A 19,999-nucleotide genomic window follows, 5' to 3' on the forward strand; every position below is an offset into this window, starting at 1 on the left:
TGTGTGGTCTCCATAGAGAAGTATATTATGCTACAATTATTAACTGGAATAAGGGAAAATGGGGCCGATTTTTGGCACAAATCTACATCTGTTCATATCGGACGTAGAAAGATTTTTTTCCTGTACGACAAATCAAAATTCACCAAATTTATAAAGAGGTGTGTGTCTTTCAATAAATGTCGCTCGAATCGCACCAACTTCCACCTCTACTTTGACTGCCGTAAAATATTATGTTGTGCATAATATTTCAAAGCAATGCTATGGCCTCAGGCACCGTACAAGTTCTGAGTTGTATTGAGCTGTAATATGACACACACAGAAATCTATTGGCCACCGATATCATAGAGAGGCGTATGAATGTTTTCGCTCGGTTTCCCTTGTACAGTTGTGCCTTGTTTCATCAGATTTTTCCTTCCCTAGAAGTGTTGCATAGACAGAACCATAGGGCCTCTGCCATGTGTGTGACACTGTAGACGGAGCACTTCGGCCACCTGCACACATAGAGGATTTGTTACAAATTTCCCTTCCAAATTTCATATGGTAAATCAGCAGTGGAAGAATGTTGCAGGCAAGTGAATGAGATTTAAAAAATCTCATCCACGTGCTACTGACATTTTCTGCACGGAAATAAGAGCTGATTTTCAAATCTGCAGCATGCTCATAAATTTGTTCTGGATGTTCACTCTGGAAAATCCGCATCAGATTCCACACGGATGGCTATGAAATATCAGTGTTGTGGTTTCTCTATACACTAAGTGGAGTTTGAATTACACTATTTGTGTATGCTAGTAATTTTTGTATCCTCTGAGTTTGTCCATAGCTGGTTTAGGGTACCACACCATATTGATATAGGTTTCTGGACACTCCAGGTGATAATTGTGGATTTCTTATTTGATTCAACCCTGTCTGTGTCAGGGGTATTTCTGTATCACAATAATTACCAAGAGTTTAAAAAATTGTAGCTACAGTTTTTTTCTCCACAGAGTAATACGTAAATCTCCTGGAAAACTCTTAGGAATCTCTTAAAAAATAGATTGTTAAAGAGGCTCTGTCACCACATTATAAGTGCCCTATCTCCTACATAAGGAGATGGGTGCTATAATGTAGGTGACAGCAGTGATTTTTATTTTAAAAAACGATCTGTTTTCACCACTTTATTAGCGATTTTAGATTTATGCTAATGAGTTGCTTAATACCCATCTGGGCGTGTTTTTACTTTAGACCAAGTGGGCGTTGTACAGAGGTGTGTATGACGCTGACCAATCAGCGTCATGCACTACTCTCCATTCATTTAGTCAGCGCATAGGGATCCTTTTAGATCACTATGCGCTGTCTTATACTAACACATTAACAATACTGAAGTGTTTAGACAGTGAATAGACATTCCACGGGATGTCTATTCACAATCTGTGCACTTTGTTACTCTGTCTGTGGTAGTTACAGCAGAGCAAAGTTTAATCTCGCGAGATTACGCAGTAAATGACAGGTTACAACGAGATTACGCCTCCTCTGCTGTTACTACCATAGAAACAGTAACAAAGTGCAGAGATTGTGAATAGACATCCCGTGGAATGTCTATTCACTGTCTAAACACTTCAGTATTGTTAATGTGTTAGTATAAGACAGCACATAAGGATCTAGCAGGATCACTGTGCGCTGAGTAAATGAATGGAGAGTAGTGCATGACGCTGATTGGTCAGCGTCATACACTCCTCTGTACAACGCCCACTTGGTCTAAAGTAAAAACACGCCCACTTGAGCATTAAGCAACTCATTAGCATAAATCTAAAATCGCTAATAAAGTGGTGAAAACAGATCGTTTTATTAAATAAAAAGCACTGCTGTCACCTACATAATATCGCCCATCTCCTTATGTAGAAGACAGGGCACTTATAATGTGGTGACATAGTCTCTTTAAGGTTTTGATTACTCTGTAGAAAAAGTATTCAACAAAAATTCTGTGTGTAGCACTAGCCTACAGCTCTACAAGCACGATGCTCTAAGATTTCTGTGTAGCTTTGGATGTGAATGGAGAAGAAACAATGTTTAACTCAAAATTTATACACAATAGGTAAAACAAAGTATTTCAAAAGTTCATGAAAATCTTATGTAGATTTAAACAGTGAAATGTTGTAAATGCTGCTCAATGTGGACGTTTTCTTTAAATAATCATTTATAACTGGAATGTCTCTGTCTAATTTTCAGGTTGCACCTACAATTAAAGAAAGGATGATGAAAAAAGGAAGCATGATGGTAGGATATCAGCCCCACCGCGAGAAAGTAAACTTCTTCCGTCACATTGTCATCAGTCCCCAAGTCAGCCGCGAAGACATGGACTTTGTACTGGATGAGATTGAACTACTTGGAAGAGACTTGTAGCTGTGGCCTAGCAGCACAACGTGCTGCTCTTGCTTGCATCCTGAAGTTAGGGACTGCAGCATTTCAAACTGTACAACCGTAGGATATACCTAGTCAAGACTGCTGTCCCTAATCTATTAATGTATTTTGTCATTACTTTCATGTTAATCACGCATAATTGTTAAAGAAACAAGAGAATCAAAACTGTGAAAACACTATCGTGAATGAAAGGGATAACCATGCTATAGCTCATGAACTTGTTTTATCTATTTGATCTGACATTTTAAAAGGTTCACAGTCTATGTGTATGTGTAACATGCATGTGATGTTAACATAATCACTCCTCACAGAAGTAGTGAGGCAGTGGCACTGTTGCTATTGCTGCTAATGAAGAGCAAACATTTGCTTCTCTTTAGAAATGTAATCTTTATATTATGCTATAGTTTGGGAATAATAATAATAATAATAATAATAATAACATTTATTTAATGAAAGCACTTTCTCTATAAACACTAAATAATATCTTTAAATAGTGGATTATAATGAAGGAATATCTAATTATTTAGAATAAAATGAACATTGATGCTGGAGTTAACACCTTTCGTTTCATATATTTAATCCTTTTAGGAGAACATTTAATTTTCCAATACTATATATAGGGCAGTTTGAGAACTATTAAATGACTTCAGAGCTCCAAATCCCACGTTTTCCCTATATAGAAAAATATCATTTTTATTGTATGTAAAACTTTTGCTGACACATGGCTGCCAATAGAGGGAGCTTAGTGAATACAAATTCATAAGATCCCAATAAGTTCAATGGGATCGCAGATGTCTGTATCCAGTAACCAATTGGAGCTCATTTCATAAATAAATGTATCGGTGTACAGACTCAATAGAAAGTCTCTGAGCCCGTACGCCGATACATCGGCTTTCCGGAAAAAGCTGAACTGACACGAAGCGGCTGAGCGCTCACACAAGCGCTTCAGCTGATTCGTTCTAGCGATTGGTGGGGGTCTCGGTGCTCGGTCCCCCACCAATTCAAACTTCTGACATGTCACTATGACATGTCAGAAGTTTGTCAAACGTTTAGCTACACTTTAAAGATCTGCATGTGTCACCTGCTAGCTGTGGCTTGCATTGCCAAGTAGTAGCCTGAACATATACTGGCCTCTGCTTAACTGCCAGCAGGGATAGAAACTGAGTCATTTAGGAGTCTAAGGACTCTTATGAATAATTCATATAGGAAACGTGTGTGTTTTGTTTTTTTTACCTTTAAGTGCAATAGTTTTTACTTTAAATTAGCTTTAAATATATCAAATATCACTGTCTTGTTATAAAGAATAGAAGGTTTAAAAGATTTAATAGTAGTAGTTTTTTTCTGTGTAAAAAAGATTCAAGATCAAAGAAGGTTTAGCAAGTGGCTGCCAATCTACAGTATTACCGGCAACGTTCTTCAGATGCCATGATAGATTGATGTAAAACTAGATGTAATGTGCACAACAAGCTGTTCTCTGGCTATCATCTTTTATGGGGAATATAGCACAAATCTGTCTCAGCCATGGCACATATTCATGAAAATGTCTCATAATATATGAAGAATATGATACCTATGAGACATCGTATGACGGCTACATGCTGCATACATTTACAACAGTTTTGTTTTTACTTGAAATTAAGTAAATTTATACAACATATTTAATGATTTACACAATTTTCCACCTCCAACATATTTGAATGCATAAGCCCCATTTTACTTACAACTACATTGTGATTATTTTTTTCCAACTACCATCAGGCTGCAGCTGTTAAAGTGAATGTTCTCTCCATTTCACAGTTTGCATATAGAATAAACTACATAAAACGTTAAATAACTTTGTAGTTACTTATGTATTACTTTTCCTTGCATTGTTCCTGACTGAGTCTATATTATAGTCCACATCTTTATTAACAATGCTGCAGACTTTAGATCTCCCAGAATTCCTCGCTAGCTCAGTGTCTACACAGATTTGAAAATCTCCTGATATGTCTTTTTTTTTTTCTTTTTAGTAAATACTCGCATTCCCCTTGAAATAATCCAGGAGCATAATTTCTTAAAACTCTAAACTCTGAATTCCTGTTTTTTCTCCTGGAAATGTATGAATATGACAGCTGGGTGTAAAAATTTTACTTGTCAAAGTGGTGAGTTCCTACACTCTCTGGCACTGTTCAATCAGTGCTGACAGTGTCAGAGAGTGTGAGGCACACATTATTGACAAGGGGAATGGTTACTCCCAGTTATCAATTTATTCATACTTTTCCGAGAGTAATAATAGAGGAACACTACAATGCCATGTCTTAAGACATGATATTCCAGACTTGTTAATTAATGTGGAATGCAAGGATTTACTAAAAAAGAAATGCCAGGAGTGTTGACATGTCCAAATTGATCCAAGGCGGTATTGAAGCTCATCTAATCTGTTAGCGATGTGTCTTATGATGAGCTTGTTTCCAATAATGAATAGCAGAATTGTGAATGCAGCTCTGAGCTACAATTCACACATTAAGGGTCCTTTTACAAAGGACAATTTGGGCCGTAAAAACGAGCGCCGATCAACGAGACAGCTCGTTGATCGGAGCTAGTTTGCTCCTTTCACAAGGAGCTATGATGTATGGAGTTGAATGATCATTATTACGCTCATTCAGCCACCTGCATTTCCATCATGTCGGCAGCACATCATCCTGTTTACACAGGGAGATGTGCTACCGACAACAATAAAATTTTGTTCTGCATACACGAGAAGATCAGCCTATGAACGAATGTTTTCTCATTCATCGGCTGATCGTTGCCATGTTTACAAAGAGCAATGATCGGGAACTAGCATCCATATGAACGCTCGTTTGCCCGATCATTGGCCCATGTCATGACTTTAACTTTAAGTCAGTACAAGATAAGTAATGTGATAAATTTACAAATTTACCCAAATGTTTACTGATTAGTATGATTTGACAATATTTTTTTTTATTCATTGTAAAATACTATGTAATGTCATTGTGAAAACAAATCTCTCCAAAGCAATCTACCTGCATTACCAATATGCAAACAATGGTTTATTTGAGTCTGTGTACATGAGATTCAATGGTCTTTACAACAATACAGATTTCTTCCTAAATTGCACAGGGGCTATAAGTGAACAGATATTTTTAAGTTCAATTCTCCCTTAGGTTGAGCTGTGGACCCTTACTTGCCCACCCTATTATATTGACATAATTGTAAGCCATTTCTTTGGAGCTTTAGGTCTTTGTCTTCCCTAAAAACAGATCTACAAGCCTGAGGGATATTTGGCGACATTCTCTTGTATCCATCTCTTGACTGGCACTTGTCATGGAGTTGTTTGGGGTGTTCTATTGCTTTAAACCAGTTGGCTGTTGCATTGAAGATTTATATGTGTTACATTGATATAGTGGTAAACAGTTGTGCATTCAGATATCTTGTGTTTAATAATTTTAATGAATGTAGAAAAATGTTGAGATATTTATTTTCAGCTTGACACAAAAAGGAACTGTCCAGTTCCCTGTGCTAAAAACAAATTCAGGTCCTAAAAAATAAAAAAATATAAGTACTCCGTATCCCGATGATCCTTTTCCTGTCTGCCGCTGCAATGTGGTATGGGTGGCGAGATACTGATAGGTGAAATCACCAGCCTGTGCCCACTTAAGACTATGTTGATGTTTGATTACAGAGTGCCATCACAGTCTACAAGAATCATCCTCCATATTACTCATTCATGGAAGTGATAGTCTGAATTCATGGAGACATCTCAATGCAATGACTACTGCTTTTAGCCACTAGCACAATCCCAGTATGGAGGAATTTTCAGTGCTCACTTATTAAGCCCTGACACTAGATGTAAAGTGATAGTCCAAATAACAGATGATTTCCTGTTGATCATTATCAAAAGCTTAATAAAATCCATTGGAGATTAATTTTCTTACGTAATAAAGTCCAAGGGAGTGTGGATACTTTATACCGTGAATCTAGCTGATTTAAGGTATTCTCTACAAAACACAATCTTATCGTTTGGGACACAGTTTGGGCACTGCGAGTCCAAACTTTCTCACAGAAAAGTGGCCTTGGTGTCCATAGCAACCAATCTGCCTACTAAACTCTTGTTTCTATAGTAAATTTGTTAGGGCCCAGTGTACAGTATAGGAATCTGTTTTGTTGTCTACTGATTGTAAGATGTGTCGTACGCATTTTGAGTACAAGTTGCCTTCTTTGTTTCCCATTATAATGTCCACAATAAGTAGTTTATTGCACTAACTTGTTATGCTATTTTATTACTAGCATAAAGGAGCCAGGCACACTTTTCCATTAAATATTTTAACGTCTTTAGTTTACCTTTGTTAAGTGACAACATTAGCTGTGACATTGGTAGCTAAAAGTACAATAAAGTCAACTGTATAGTATAACAAAGAAATTCTGAGCATTTTTTTGCACAGTATACATCTGTAGCAATAGATTGCCCGTTTCAAACATTATAATGAGTTGACATATGGAGACAACAATGCCCCCCAGGTCTGTCATGTACAAGAGCCTATTAGGCTCAGCCTAAGGCAGGACTTAATAGGTTTCCTGTCAGATAGGCATGATACATTGCAATAAAGAAGAATTTCAATGTATTAGAGAAGCGATTATGAGATTGGATGTTCAAGTTCCTTTAGAGAAACTAAAAAAATGTAATTAAAAAAAGTTCCATAAACTTTATAGAAAAATCTAAAGATTCCCAGACAAAAAAGTTAAAACTATAAACTTTTTCCTTACAAACTGCTTTATAATGGGAAAAATGCAAAAACAAAATAAACAAAAACCACACATAATTGGTGCAACTGTAATGACTTGTACTTAACTCCTTAACGCCGAAGGACGGATATATCCGTCCTCAGCAGCTGCTAGTTCGCGCAGGAGGACGGATATATCCGTCCTGTGATGGCGCGGGTACTGAGACTGTACCCACGCGATCAGCGGCAGGAGCACGGCTGTTATACACAGCCTGGCTCCTGCTGCAACTGCCGGAATCGAAGCACGCGCCGATTCCGGCAGTTTAACCCATTAAATGCCGCTGTCAATAGTGACAGCGGCATCTAATGTGTTTGACAGAGGGGGGAGCTCCCTCTGTCACCCGATCTGCGCCCCCGCAAACAAATCGCGGGTCGCCGTCGGGTTTCCATGACAGCCGGGGGTCTAACAAAGACCCCAGGTCTGCCTTCAGCATCTGCCTGTTAGGCGATGCCGGAGGCATGGCCTAATAGGTTGCCTGTCAGTTTTACACTGACAGGCAATAATGCTTTGGTATACTAAGTATACCAAAGCATTATATATGCGATCGACACATCGCATAGTGAAGTCCCCTGGTGGGACTAAAAAAAAAATGTAAAACAGTTAAATAAAGTTTGTGAAAAAAAAATAAAAATAATTACAGTCAAAGTCAAATAAAACTACTTTTTTGGCCCAAAAAGTGGTTTTATTTAGTAAAACGGTCAAAACAAATCACACATACACATATATGGTATCTCCGCGTTCGTAACAACTTGACCAATAAAATGAACATATTAATTAAACCGCCGGATGAACGGCGTCCAAAGAAAACACAAAAAACAACGTCAAAATTCTCTCTTTTCTCCCATTCCCCCCATAAAAAATAAAATAAAAGTTAATCTATAAGTCCTATGTACCCCAAAATAGTACTAATAAAAACTACACATTGTCCCACAAAAATCAAGCCCACGTACGGCCACATCGACGGAAAAATAAAAACGTTACGGCTCTTGGAATGCGGCGAAGCAAAAACAAGTAATTTTTTTCTAAAAGGGTTTTTATTGTGCAAACGTAGGAAAAACATATAAAACCTTTACATATTTGGTATCCCCGTAATCGTGCCGACCCACAGAATAAAGTTAACATGTTATTTACGCTGCGTAGTAAACGGCGTAAATTTATAACGTGAAAATCAATGCTGGAATAGCTGCTTATTTTCAATTCTCTCCTAAAATAAAGTTAATAAAAGTTAATCAATATGTTATAAGCATCTAAAAATGGTCCAATTACAAAATACATCTCGTCCCGCAAAAAACAAGCCCTTATACGGCTATGTCGACGGAATAAAAAAAGAGTTACGACTCTTGGAATGCGACCGTGAAAAAACAAAAAATAATCCTTGGTCATTAACGTGCAAAATGGCCCGGTCATTAAGGGGTTAAATAAATTATTATTTAACTCTGAACACTGTAAAAAAAAAAATATTATTGGCTAAATTCTTGTTTTTTGTTCTTCTCGCCTCCCAAAAAAAAACATAAAAAAGTTACTAAAGTCATATGTACCCGAAAATGGTATGAATTGAAACTAAGACTTGTCCCACATAAAAAAGCCCTCTTACAGTTCTTGTTTATTGTTAAATAAAAAATGATGGCTCTTAGAATGTGGCAAGAAATATATATTTTTTAAAAGTGTTTTTATTGTGTAAAAGTAGTAATACATGAAAAAAAGATATATATGGTATCTCAGTAATAGTAACGCTGTAAAAACAAAATAATGAAAAAACAATGGTGAAATTGCTGTTTTTTTCCATTGTGCCCCCCAAAAAATTAATAAAAGTTGTCCAATACATTATATGTACCGTATTTTCCGGACTATAAGGCGCACCGGATTATAAGGCGCACTTTCTATGAGCGCCTTGTAAGCAATCATGTTTCATACATAAGGCGCACTGGATTATAAGGCGCAGCACATTACCGCTAAATAAACCATTGCTCAGACTGCAAGTCAAAATTTATTACACTTTTTAACAATAACTTGCAACTGGTTCAGCTGTAATTGCAAATCAAAACGTTAAGGGTATGTGCACACACACTAATTACGTCCGTAATTGACGGACGTATTTCGGCCGCAAGTCCCGGACCGAACAGTGCAAGGAGCCGGGCTCCTAGCATCATACTTATGTACGACGCTAGGAGTCCCTGCCTCGCTGCAGGACAACTGTCCCGTACTGTAAACATGATTATACTACGGGACAGTTGTCCTGCAGCAAGGCAGGGACTCCTAGCGTCGTACATAAGTATGATGCTAGGAGCCCGGCTCCTTGCACTGTGTTCGGTCCGGGACTTGCGGCCGAAATACGTCCGTCAATTACGGACGTAATTAGTGTGTGTGCACATACCCTTACCGTACTTTTTCAGTTCATTCCTCCACCAGAAATCCATCAAATCCGTCATCTTCAGTGTCGGAGTTGAACAGTTGGGCGATTTCGGCATCAAGCATGGGGTCCTCCTCTTCATTATCCGAGTCGGTTTCGTTGCTGCTGCTAGGCTCTTCAGTGGTGATTCCAGCCTTCCTGAAAGCTCGGATGACACTGGAGACTGATACATTCTTCCAGGCATCCACGATCCACTGGCACATAGTGGCATAACTCGCACGGCGTTGCCTCCCTGTTTTGGTGAATGTGTGGTCACCTTCTGTCATCCAATGCTCCCATGCAGCTCGCAATTTAACTTTAAATGACCTGTTGATGCTGATATCTAGCGGCTGGAGCTCTTTGGTTAATCCACCAGGGATGACAGCAAGCTCCGAATTAGTTTTCTTCACTTGGGCTTTGACAGTATCGGTCAAGTGGGCGCGCATCGAGTCACAGACCAATAGGGATGGGGATTTGTGAAAAAAGCCACCCGGTCTCTTGACGTAGACCTCCCTCAGCCACTCACTCATCTTCTCCTCATCCATCCAGCCCTTTGGGTTAGCCTTAATGATGACACCAGCAGGAAAATTTTCTTTAGGCAAAGTCTTCCTCTTGAAAATTACCATGGGTGGTAGTTTCTGGCCATTAGCCTGACAAGCGAGAACTACAGTGAAAGATGACTTCTCATTTCCTGTGGTACGTATAGATATCGTACTGGTCCCTGTTTTCTCAACAGTACGGTTTACGGGGATATCGAAAGTGAGGGGAACCTCATCCATGTTAATAATGTGTTCTGGCTGGATATTCTTTTCATTTATCTTGGTTATGCAGTAGGTGCGGAAAATGGCCAGCTTCTCTTCATAATCCTTTGGTAATTGCTGGCACACAGTAGTTCTGGTGCGAATGGAGAGATGACGCCTTTGCATGAAACGAAAGCACCATGAAGGACCTCCTCGAAAGTCCTTGATCTCCATGTCACGTGCTAAAGCAGTGGCTTTGAGTCTAATAGAGACAGTGGAGACGCTTCTACATGCGTTTCTCTGTTCCATAACCCACTGTTCTATTTTGTCCTCCAACTGTGGCCACCTTGCTTTGTTTCCTCGGAAACTCAGTTTGGTCTTCTTTACTTGGCGGAGGTCATCTTCTTGTTTTCTCCACTTACGCACCATGGATTCATTAATGTTGAATTCTCTTGCAGCTGCCCTATTTCCATGCTCTACTGCATAACTTATAGCTTTAAGCTTGAAACCTGCATCATAAGCATGTCTCTTAACAGGAGGCATTTTTTGGGGTAGTGGGTATAGTTAACGCTAAAGCAAAGATATATTGCAAGGATCCTACAGAGCTGTAAGTATCACTCAGTGTGGCTCCTGATTACGGTGGCCGTAATGCTCAATCCATTTATGGATACTGTAAAAACCCAAGTGAAGAATAAATTCATAGGCGCACGGGGGGGAGGAGCATGGTGTGTGCTGTGGTATGCCGCCGCCGACCCCTGCCGCCCACGATAGAGGTAAAGGATCCTGTATGAACCCCTCTCTTTACTGTCGGGTTCATATATAAGGCGCACCGGATTATAAGGCGCACTTTCTATTTCTGAGAAATTCTCAACATTTTATGTGCGCCTTATAGTCCGGAAAATACGGTACCCAAAAATGGTGTTGTTAAAAATACAACTTAAACCGCAAGAAATAAGCCCTTATACGGCTGCATCAAAGTAAAAATAAAAAAACATAGACCAAAAATATGGCCAATAGGTAAATTGGATGTAATGTTTATTTTGTAAAACGGCAAAGAGAAACATAATTAAAAGACAGTTGACAGATTTTCTTCAAAACTTTTTTTTTTTTAAATGATGTTTGAATTCCAACACGGATTTCATTTAACTCAAATCAATATTATTACATTTTCCAAGTGATTCTGTTGAAATGAATCTGAAAAGAACATGAAATGATACAGATCTATAAAACTATGTAACGAGGAGCCTTTAACACAACAACTTGTCAGTAATCAGCAGAACATTTAAAAAAAAAATCATACAGTTATTTACAAGCTGCAATCATATCAAGTTTTCAGTTTTCAAAGATGTGTTTTACCAGTGAATGAAAATTTACTTTGCTGATCCTGGTGTCTCATAAGGTTTAGCTAGAAAAAATAGGGTATTTAAAAATTTATATTTTCTCTTGAATTTGAACACACTGGAAGTACACAGTTTAATGCATATTTCATATTGCACCTGATACCAAAACGTATCGATGAAGTTTTGTGCGGACATGACAAGATTTTGAAGTCAGTTAGGCTGTAGACAACTTTGTAAGTGTTTTTTTTTTGGGAAACGACAAGTCGTGAAATAACCTAATCCCTTGTTATTCACTCAAAAAATATAAAATATGGTTTGCCTGAAAAAACACTATTACTGAGATTGTCAAATGCTAAAATATAACTTTTAATAAATAATGTTTTAATACTATATTGCTGTTCGTACATCAAAATATATTACCCATTAAAAATACAAGCACAAACAAGTGCCGTGGCTGGTAACAACCAGAGGCATAAAAGGTACAACCAATTTCTATGGATAGATAAGACTATGCGGGGGCGGCGGAGAGAAAATAGTAAAACATGAAGGAAAACGTAAGATATCCGTCTCATCCTAGAAGCCCTGGTCATTACACCTGTTAGAAGAATTTTCCATACTTATCAATAATGATTCAAGTTTTCATCCCAATAAGAGTTTTATTCTCATCGATGAGGAGACAAGTCGAAATCAGCAGTTGTCTGCCTTTCATTACATAAGCATAGGTTTATATACACATATACCAACTGAAAACCGTTTGTGGCTTTCCTGTCATATGAAATGTTACTCTTCAGAATGAGATTAGGCCACGTTGGACTTCCTCTGGAGATTGCAATCTTTATTAAGAAGTCCAACCGCCTCATACACTTAAGAATATAACATATTTAACCCTTTGTCAACTAAAGCATTTTCTGAGAACCCTGCATGCACATTTAATATCTATTACATGAAGTAACAATAAATTTAAAATAAAACTTGTCTAACATTCCCTCCTCTTATAAATTTATGTAGACATGTTCTGTAAGATTATCCAGGACAGGTTCTCTTCTTTTGAATCTCTTGGCACATTGTCTTTGTTACTGAGGTCTCAATTAATCTTTGGATCAATCCTCTTATGCAGAGTGTCGCATCGACAAACAGTCAATATACTGGCCACAACGGCAATGGTCATGAGTACAGATGTTACCAGGCCAGTCCATTTTCCAAACTACCCCTCACTCCATGAGGTGAAGATGTCATTTATTCTGGAGTTTTCCTGCAAGCTCTTCGGACAGGGAATTGAGTTCTTCCATTGCCTTGGTAATACTGCCATCAGGAGCTGCATTATTGGGAATAAAAGTACAACAGAAGATACAAACATTTTGCAGACACCCCCTTTCTCTGCTAGTAACATATCAAGGGTTATTCTATTTTGCCATGTCATTAAAGATATAGGTCCCAACTGATCTGCAATGCCCTTTATTGCATCTCTGGTAAAATTAACAAATCTTTGTTGATTGTAATAAATATAATTAATCCAGTCGACATTCTTATTTATCGTAGACCACCAGAAAAGTACAGACTCGCAGCCTGATGCAATCTGATTTTGGGCCTTAAACTCATTTGGCCCCCTTTGGGGTACTCCTATTTTCTATGTATATTGTATGGTCAAAGGAACTTTCATGGATAGACCGCTTATAGCGATTCAGATAGTCTCCAGGGCGTTTTCTCATTCTCTGAAACTCAGGTGTTAAAAACAAGTGGAATGGCATCAGAATCTGAACCAGAGTACAGCTTCCCTGCCATTTGGCCTTCCTTTCTCCACATAGCCACCAGAGATCAGTCCTTGCCCTTGTCTGGTTGGTAAACCAATTAGAGGAGTAATTACCATTATCGGTCACAAAATTGTTCAGTGAGGTTCCCTACTTTCTTACCTTGCCCATTCCTCAGAAAGCAGGTGTAGTTGCCTGGGTAAGCAACTACTAAGGGAGGGATATCATCTCTCCCCACAGGTGGGTACAATAAAGAGAATCTCTTACATAATTTATCACCTGGATTATATGATGCATTATATAAAGATAACACGCATTGCAGACATTGTGGGTTCTCCTTATCTGATAGCATTAAAGATATAGTAGCCAGATGAGGCCTGACTTTTGCACAAGCGATACAGTTAGTTCTATTATTTTGGATTGCAGTGTATCTCATCCAGGCTAACCATTCATGTTTATCACTGTAACCTGTTTCTAATGTCAATTTATCTTCATAAGTGAAGTTGGCCAGACTGACTATAAAGGGTCAGTCTATCTTTGGAGCTAAAAAACTTTCAGTTGCAAGAAATGCCCTATAGGCCAGTACCTGAAACATCAATTCCTATATCATATAGTCCCTTATCCTTTTTATTAGGGTATTTACATAGATAGTACAAATGTATTTATCTGAATATGCGCTAGTTTGTAAGCTATGTTTCTATCCTTGCATTGATCTATAACACAGCGCGGAAATCTATTTCATATATTGCAGTCTTACCTTCAGTGAAATTAAAATATTTAAATCTTTAAGCTAAGTCTTTAGGAAATCATACTCTGACCCTGCTTCCCAGGGATCCCATACCTTTGGTTGACACACCTTGGACCCCCATAGAATACCTAGAATAACATATAACATTTTGCCCTGTCTCCTCCCAGGCTCTGGATGTTTTCTTCGCTGAAGTTTGAGACCAGTCACTTCTAACAAATGACCACCCTTTGTAATCAGTCTTTTATAGCCTAGGAGGATAGTGGCAATTCCCTAACTACCTTACAGTGTTATAATTGTATCCAAGAGGTACGTTCGGCTATCTTTACGGCCGTAGGTGTGGTAAGCAGAACCTGATATGATCTTTTTAAAGGAAAATAATATCCAATTTCCTGGCTTCACAGGTTCAGGTTCAGGTACAGGTACACCTGGAATACAATTAGAGATAGAAACTTCCTTGTTGGTTAGCATTTTTGCCATAAATTCAACAAGTGTAAAATCAAACTCTTCATCCATCCTAGAGAATGGATGTAACTGTGGTATTACAAATAGTCTAACCATTTGGTGAATACATCAATAATCACTAAACAATAATTCTTCCCTTTGAGTTTCGCATAAGAACTAAGGTCAAAAATAACTAATTTTAATAACATGCGAAATCAGCATTAATATAATTGTCTTAAAGGAACAATGTCTTTCTTATTCACTATATAAGAACAAGATGGGGTTTCCAGACAAGATGACTGCTGCACAAAATAAATTAATCTAAACATTATTTTAATCACTTTCATTTTTCCCACCTTTTGTTTATTTTAGGACATTTTGTACCCAAGCCAGGTACTTAAAATAGGGCTTATCCCCCTTACGGACTTTATTTTCTTAGCTTGCTCTATCCTGCATAAGGCCAAAAAGGTCTATACAGTGGCAACAGGTTGAGCCAACTACTTGGCAAATGCCAAGGGAGCAGTGTTCAATCTGTCGGCCACTTTCTCTATATTATGAGCATTCTTTACGCTAAACCTACTAACATTGTCAATAATCCAAACTTCTCCTACCATGGTACATATTGGTCATAATTGTCGCACTGTCACTTACTGTTCTAATTCGACTTTTACCCCTGCAGATATAACAGGTTATGGGCAGCATCTTCCTCAAACCTAAAGACACCCAGGTCACATGACCTCTGGGCTCTCATTGCTGCCATGTACTTCTTACATATGAGTGACAACAACCAGTGACCTTCACCTCATAACTCCACATAAAACACCTCAAGTTGTTATTCACAATACCGTGGCATACATTATAATTATAAACCTCAGACAATATAAACAATAGAGTCTCAACTAAGAAAAGAATACTATCACCAATCTCACGCTATCACCCCTCTGGTTTGGGTGTCATCAGTTCATTGACAAGTCCTGTATATCAAATCAAACAAACACCTTTATATAAGAAAAACTTCTCTGTCTCTCTGGACAGGGGAACCTAGAAATATGTAGTTACTGGGTACATTTTATGTCACACTTGTTGTTACCCCTTTCAGCAGGATTTGTACCTTGATCTGAGATGATTATCTGTAACATCTTCTACTCACAGAAATATTCACATATACCATACGTTTTATCTGACAAGTGTCTCAAACCAAATTTCTTCTTGCATACTCTGAGATTCAAATTAACACCCTTATACATATTCCAAATATCTTAGGAAGCAAAAACAACTTCAATGAAATCCATACAAATGTGTTAGAATGGATATTGTGGATTTGGGAACTGTTCTCTTTTTGGTCTTACATTCCCCTGTGAATTATATTTGGCGCATGTTAAACTAGTTAAACGAAAATTTTTTTTTAGAGTAGTTAGTAAAACCATATGCCATGAACACTTTAGATATGATTTCTACCATCCCCCCTTTTGAGACATGGCTTGTCCCATGGCTCAATATAACTTCATATCTGAATAAGTTGCTGGGTAGGATGTATTTGTTCTTACAAGATCCATCTTCAAACAGTATGAGATCACTATCTAGTAGTGGAATGTCTTTAAGATCTGATCTTGGTAACACTCTTTCTGCTATGGAGGATAGGCAATCATGTGGTTTACCATCCTCCGCAGTAGACATCAAGGTCGAAAAATTTAAAGTGGTACATCTTTCTATCATAAATAACACTAATGTGAAGCTCTTATAGCTTCTGCGGCAGCTACAACTTATTGAACACAGGGAGGTAAGGCTCTAGCTACAGGGTCGAGTTTTGATGAGTAGTAATCTAGAGATCTATCTTTTCCCCCACACTCCTGTGTTAGCACTGAAGTCATGTATCCATTTTTACAATCTATTGTGGATTTGAAAAAAAATCTTTGTTGTTTTTTTTTTTTTTAATAATCAGTTAGTCCAAGCACTGAAGAGCCTACAAGAACCTGTTTTATCTGAAAAAAAAAAATGCCTCTTCATAAATCAAAGACATCAATGGTCCTGTAATATCAAATACCTTGTTCCGCTGGAGAGACACCACCCCCGGACGAAGGCATTTCTGCCGAAACGCGCGTCGGGTTGGTGTCTCTGCAGTTGCAGGAGCAATCACTCATGGGTAAGTCGTCTTTTGACCTCACATTTGGCCCATGTTTAAACTTCATAAGAATACATGCAGGGAACATTGGGCGTTAATACATGTGTCACTTGACTCTTGTTACTAATATATGTTTATTACTAAACGCCGTATCTCTGCACTGTATGATACTTTCTGGATCCAAATTTTCCTGTATTGCTTCCAACTGCAGGACACTTTCTGCATAGCATGGTTCTATTTTTATCATTTATTATGTGTGTATCTATGTCTTAATAAAGTTTTGTAATTTTTCCATAAATTATTCGAGTGTTAATTGACCTCTGTCTATAGGTAGTCCTGTAATATCAGCATATCCAACTCCTGTAGAAGTTAGTCATACCCAAAAAGGACATCATTTGTCTTTTTGTCAGAGGTTTCGGTGCTTGGAGTATCACTGGCTTTCTTCCTTCATCTAGATGTTTACCTTCATGGATAATATGGTGTATGGAATGCCTGTGTGATGCCGAGGCTAGTAAGTATATGCCCTAATACTTCTCCTATGAAGTGGGTTCTTCTGTCACTCTCGATTACTTCAGGACCCCATATCAGCATACTACTTCACTGAGTATTTTCCTAGCAGTGTTTTTAGCTATGTTTGTTTGGTTACTGGCCATGCCTCAGGCCAATTTGAAAACATTTCAATAGATACAAGGACATATTCATATACACTCACCTCGGGTAGCTGTATGTAGTCCACCTGCAGTCACTGGAAGAGGTAATCAAGGCAAGGCGTGTGCTTACTGGGTGTTTTTATCATTTTACCGGGGTTGTGTCTGACGCATGTCAGGCCGCCCTCTACATGTTGAGCAGCTGCGTTCTGAAATCCAGGTGCAAACCAGTGTTGTATTGGTTTGCCTGCTGCAGTCAGAAAGCCTCTTACTCGCCATATTGTGTCATAATCGTGTGAGACTCCAAAGGTGTACCTAGAGTCTATATAGACGTTCACCCTTTTACCTGTGCCCATCTTAAATGCTTCTGCGAGTGCCATGAGTTCTGCCTCCTGGGCAGAGCTGCTGGAGGGCAGTGACTTTTGCAGCACTGTCTTACCTTCCTGGACTACTGCATACCCGGTGGTGAAATGTCCTGTCTGCTCATTCCAGTATCTGGATCCGTCTACAAAATACTGAACATCATAGTTAGTCAGAGGTACATCAGTGACACCTGGTAACCCTTGGGCGTCAAGTTACATTAAACTGTGACAATCAGACTCATGTTCCATATCAAACAAGTCTTTGTCATTTGCAAATTCGTACATTAAGGAAACTGTATTTATAACTTTAAAATCTGATTTTATATAGCTAACTTAATTAATTAAAAAGTCAGTCTATTTACACAATCTTGTACTTTAGTTCAATGTTCTAGGACTTTTTACACACTAATTTTACATATAATAATAATAATAATAATTTGAAATTCAATTAATTCAGTTCTTAATCTGGATTGAGAAAAACATCTCACCTCAAACAGTACACAATTTCATTTCCTCCTCAGACTAGTATGCAACAAACACCCTGTATACACGGACACACACCCTGTATACACGTCTACATCATACTTCTCGTTCTCATCCACCTTACTCATTGCAATGTACCTATCTGTATTACTCTTTATCACTAGTACAGTCACTGTTATCACTTTTATGCACATGCTATACATATCAACATTTATTGACACACTCTTCTATAGTTCTGCTTTTCCAAACATTTCATGGTCTTTCAACCAGCTAGCATTTTGTTCTATGAAAGTTTTTCATCTTGAACTATATAAACAACCTTCTTTAACATTCCTTATCATTTTAACATTCTGTCAACCTTCTACCTTGTTCTCCTTTGTGAGATTCTTCCAACCGTCGTCTTACACAATCAAAACCACACTTCTCTTTTTCCTTCACTAAATTATAACATTCAATTACCCTCAAAGTCCTTTTAAATCCAAATTTGCCACACCCTTATCATCATCATCATCATCATTTTACATTCACCACATCTAATTTGTGCATATACTTAACATCCCCTTCTAAAGGAATATTTAATACTTTTTAACACAAACAACCACATGTTGAAGCTGTTCCTGATACGTTACACATGTTACAAGCAGTGTCCTTTTGAAAGGAAATCTAATTTAGCAATTTTAGTATATGTCTCTCTATTTAATGGACACCTAAATAGATTATTTTCTTTTTTTCTAGCATAGGCGTCTTACGAGCACTTTTTATATTAAAAGATTTGATTAACTTTGTATCCTATATCAATTATTTTGACTATTCTCCAACCTTCAGTAGAAATAGCCACATTAATCCAAACATACAATCAGAATAAAACATTCTAAAACAATCTGGTGTGCCTTTGTTCTTTTCTAATATTTTTAAATATCTTAGTCATCACATATAAAATAAAAATAATAATAAAAGACCAACCAAACTTAATGAGAAGCCATCAGGACAATAGATGTTAATCCACTTTTTTGCTACGTGACAATTTGACTTACTAATATTAATTTATCCCTTTATTCTATTTGTTCTTGGTTCTATGATCTGACTCTAATTTGATCTCATTCAAAGAGTCTTGTAGAATTTTGATGGTCAGTTGGGAATATTGAATAACAGTGTTCGCTGCACCAAAATGTTATTCTCCCTGGACTGTAGGACTCGCTGCACTCTACACGCCTAGAGCTGCTTACGAAAACACAGTCCCAAGACAGTAATGTCGCTCACCCAAGGTGACCACGACGAGGAAATGTGAAAGACTGTCTCAACTCTCACTTTTACCACATTTAGACAAGACACATGATTAACGATTAACAAACAGACAAATTCGATATGAATAACAAAACCTACTATCATATTCTATATTTCTGTATACCCCATATATCTTGACCACAAGGTATTTTCACCAAAGTTTCACAGTACACACACAAAACACAACAATATTTACAAGTATTATGCTGATCAGTCATATACTTCATGTTCCTGGGTGTTTTACAGTATTTTTCCTACTGATTTGTCCTTGTAACAATTTTACAAAGGACCATTCCTAATCGGACTCCCTTATACACACAGGGTTTTATTTATTTAACCCTCATACATTCATTCTTCACAGTCAAGGAGTCTCATATATGTTTCATCTAGAACAACCATTTCTTTCAACTGCACCAAAGAAATACTTAATTACCTTAAAACTTCTGGTGTCAGGGGCGTCCAGAGACAATAAGAGGCTGGTCAGACCAGCAGCAGATGTCCTGGATGTGTCTTTAC

At 37.9% G+C, this 19,999-nt stretch overlaps 1 protein-coding gene across 1 annotated transcript in view; it reads left to right on the plus strand.

Moving 5' to 3' along the window:
* GADL1 (glutamate decarboxylase like 1) overlaps positions 1-6,788 on the plus strand; it is a 235,213-nt gene extending 228,425 nt beyond the window's left edge. The window contains exon 15 of the mRNA XM_075827176.1: positions 2,206-6,788. Coding sequence (XP_075683291.1) covers positions 2,206-2,379 — 174 coding nt within the window. The 3' untranslated portion in view covers positions 2,380-6,788. The remainder of the gene's footprint in view (positions 1-2,205) is intronic.
* Positions 6,789-19,999: the final 13,211 nt, after the last annotated feature.

The sequence above is a fragment of the Rhinoderma darwinii genome, chromosome 5, assembly GCF_050947455.1.
Source record: "Rhinoderma darwinii isolate aRhiDar2 chromosome 5, aRhiDar2.hap1, whole genome shotgun sequence".
Classification (NCBI taxonomy): Eukaryota; Metazoa; Chordata; class Amphibia; order Anura; family Rhinodermatidae; genus Rhinoderma; species Rhinoderma darwinii.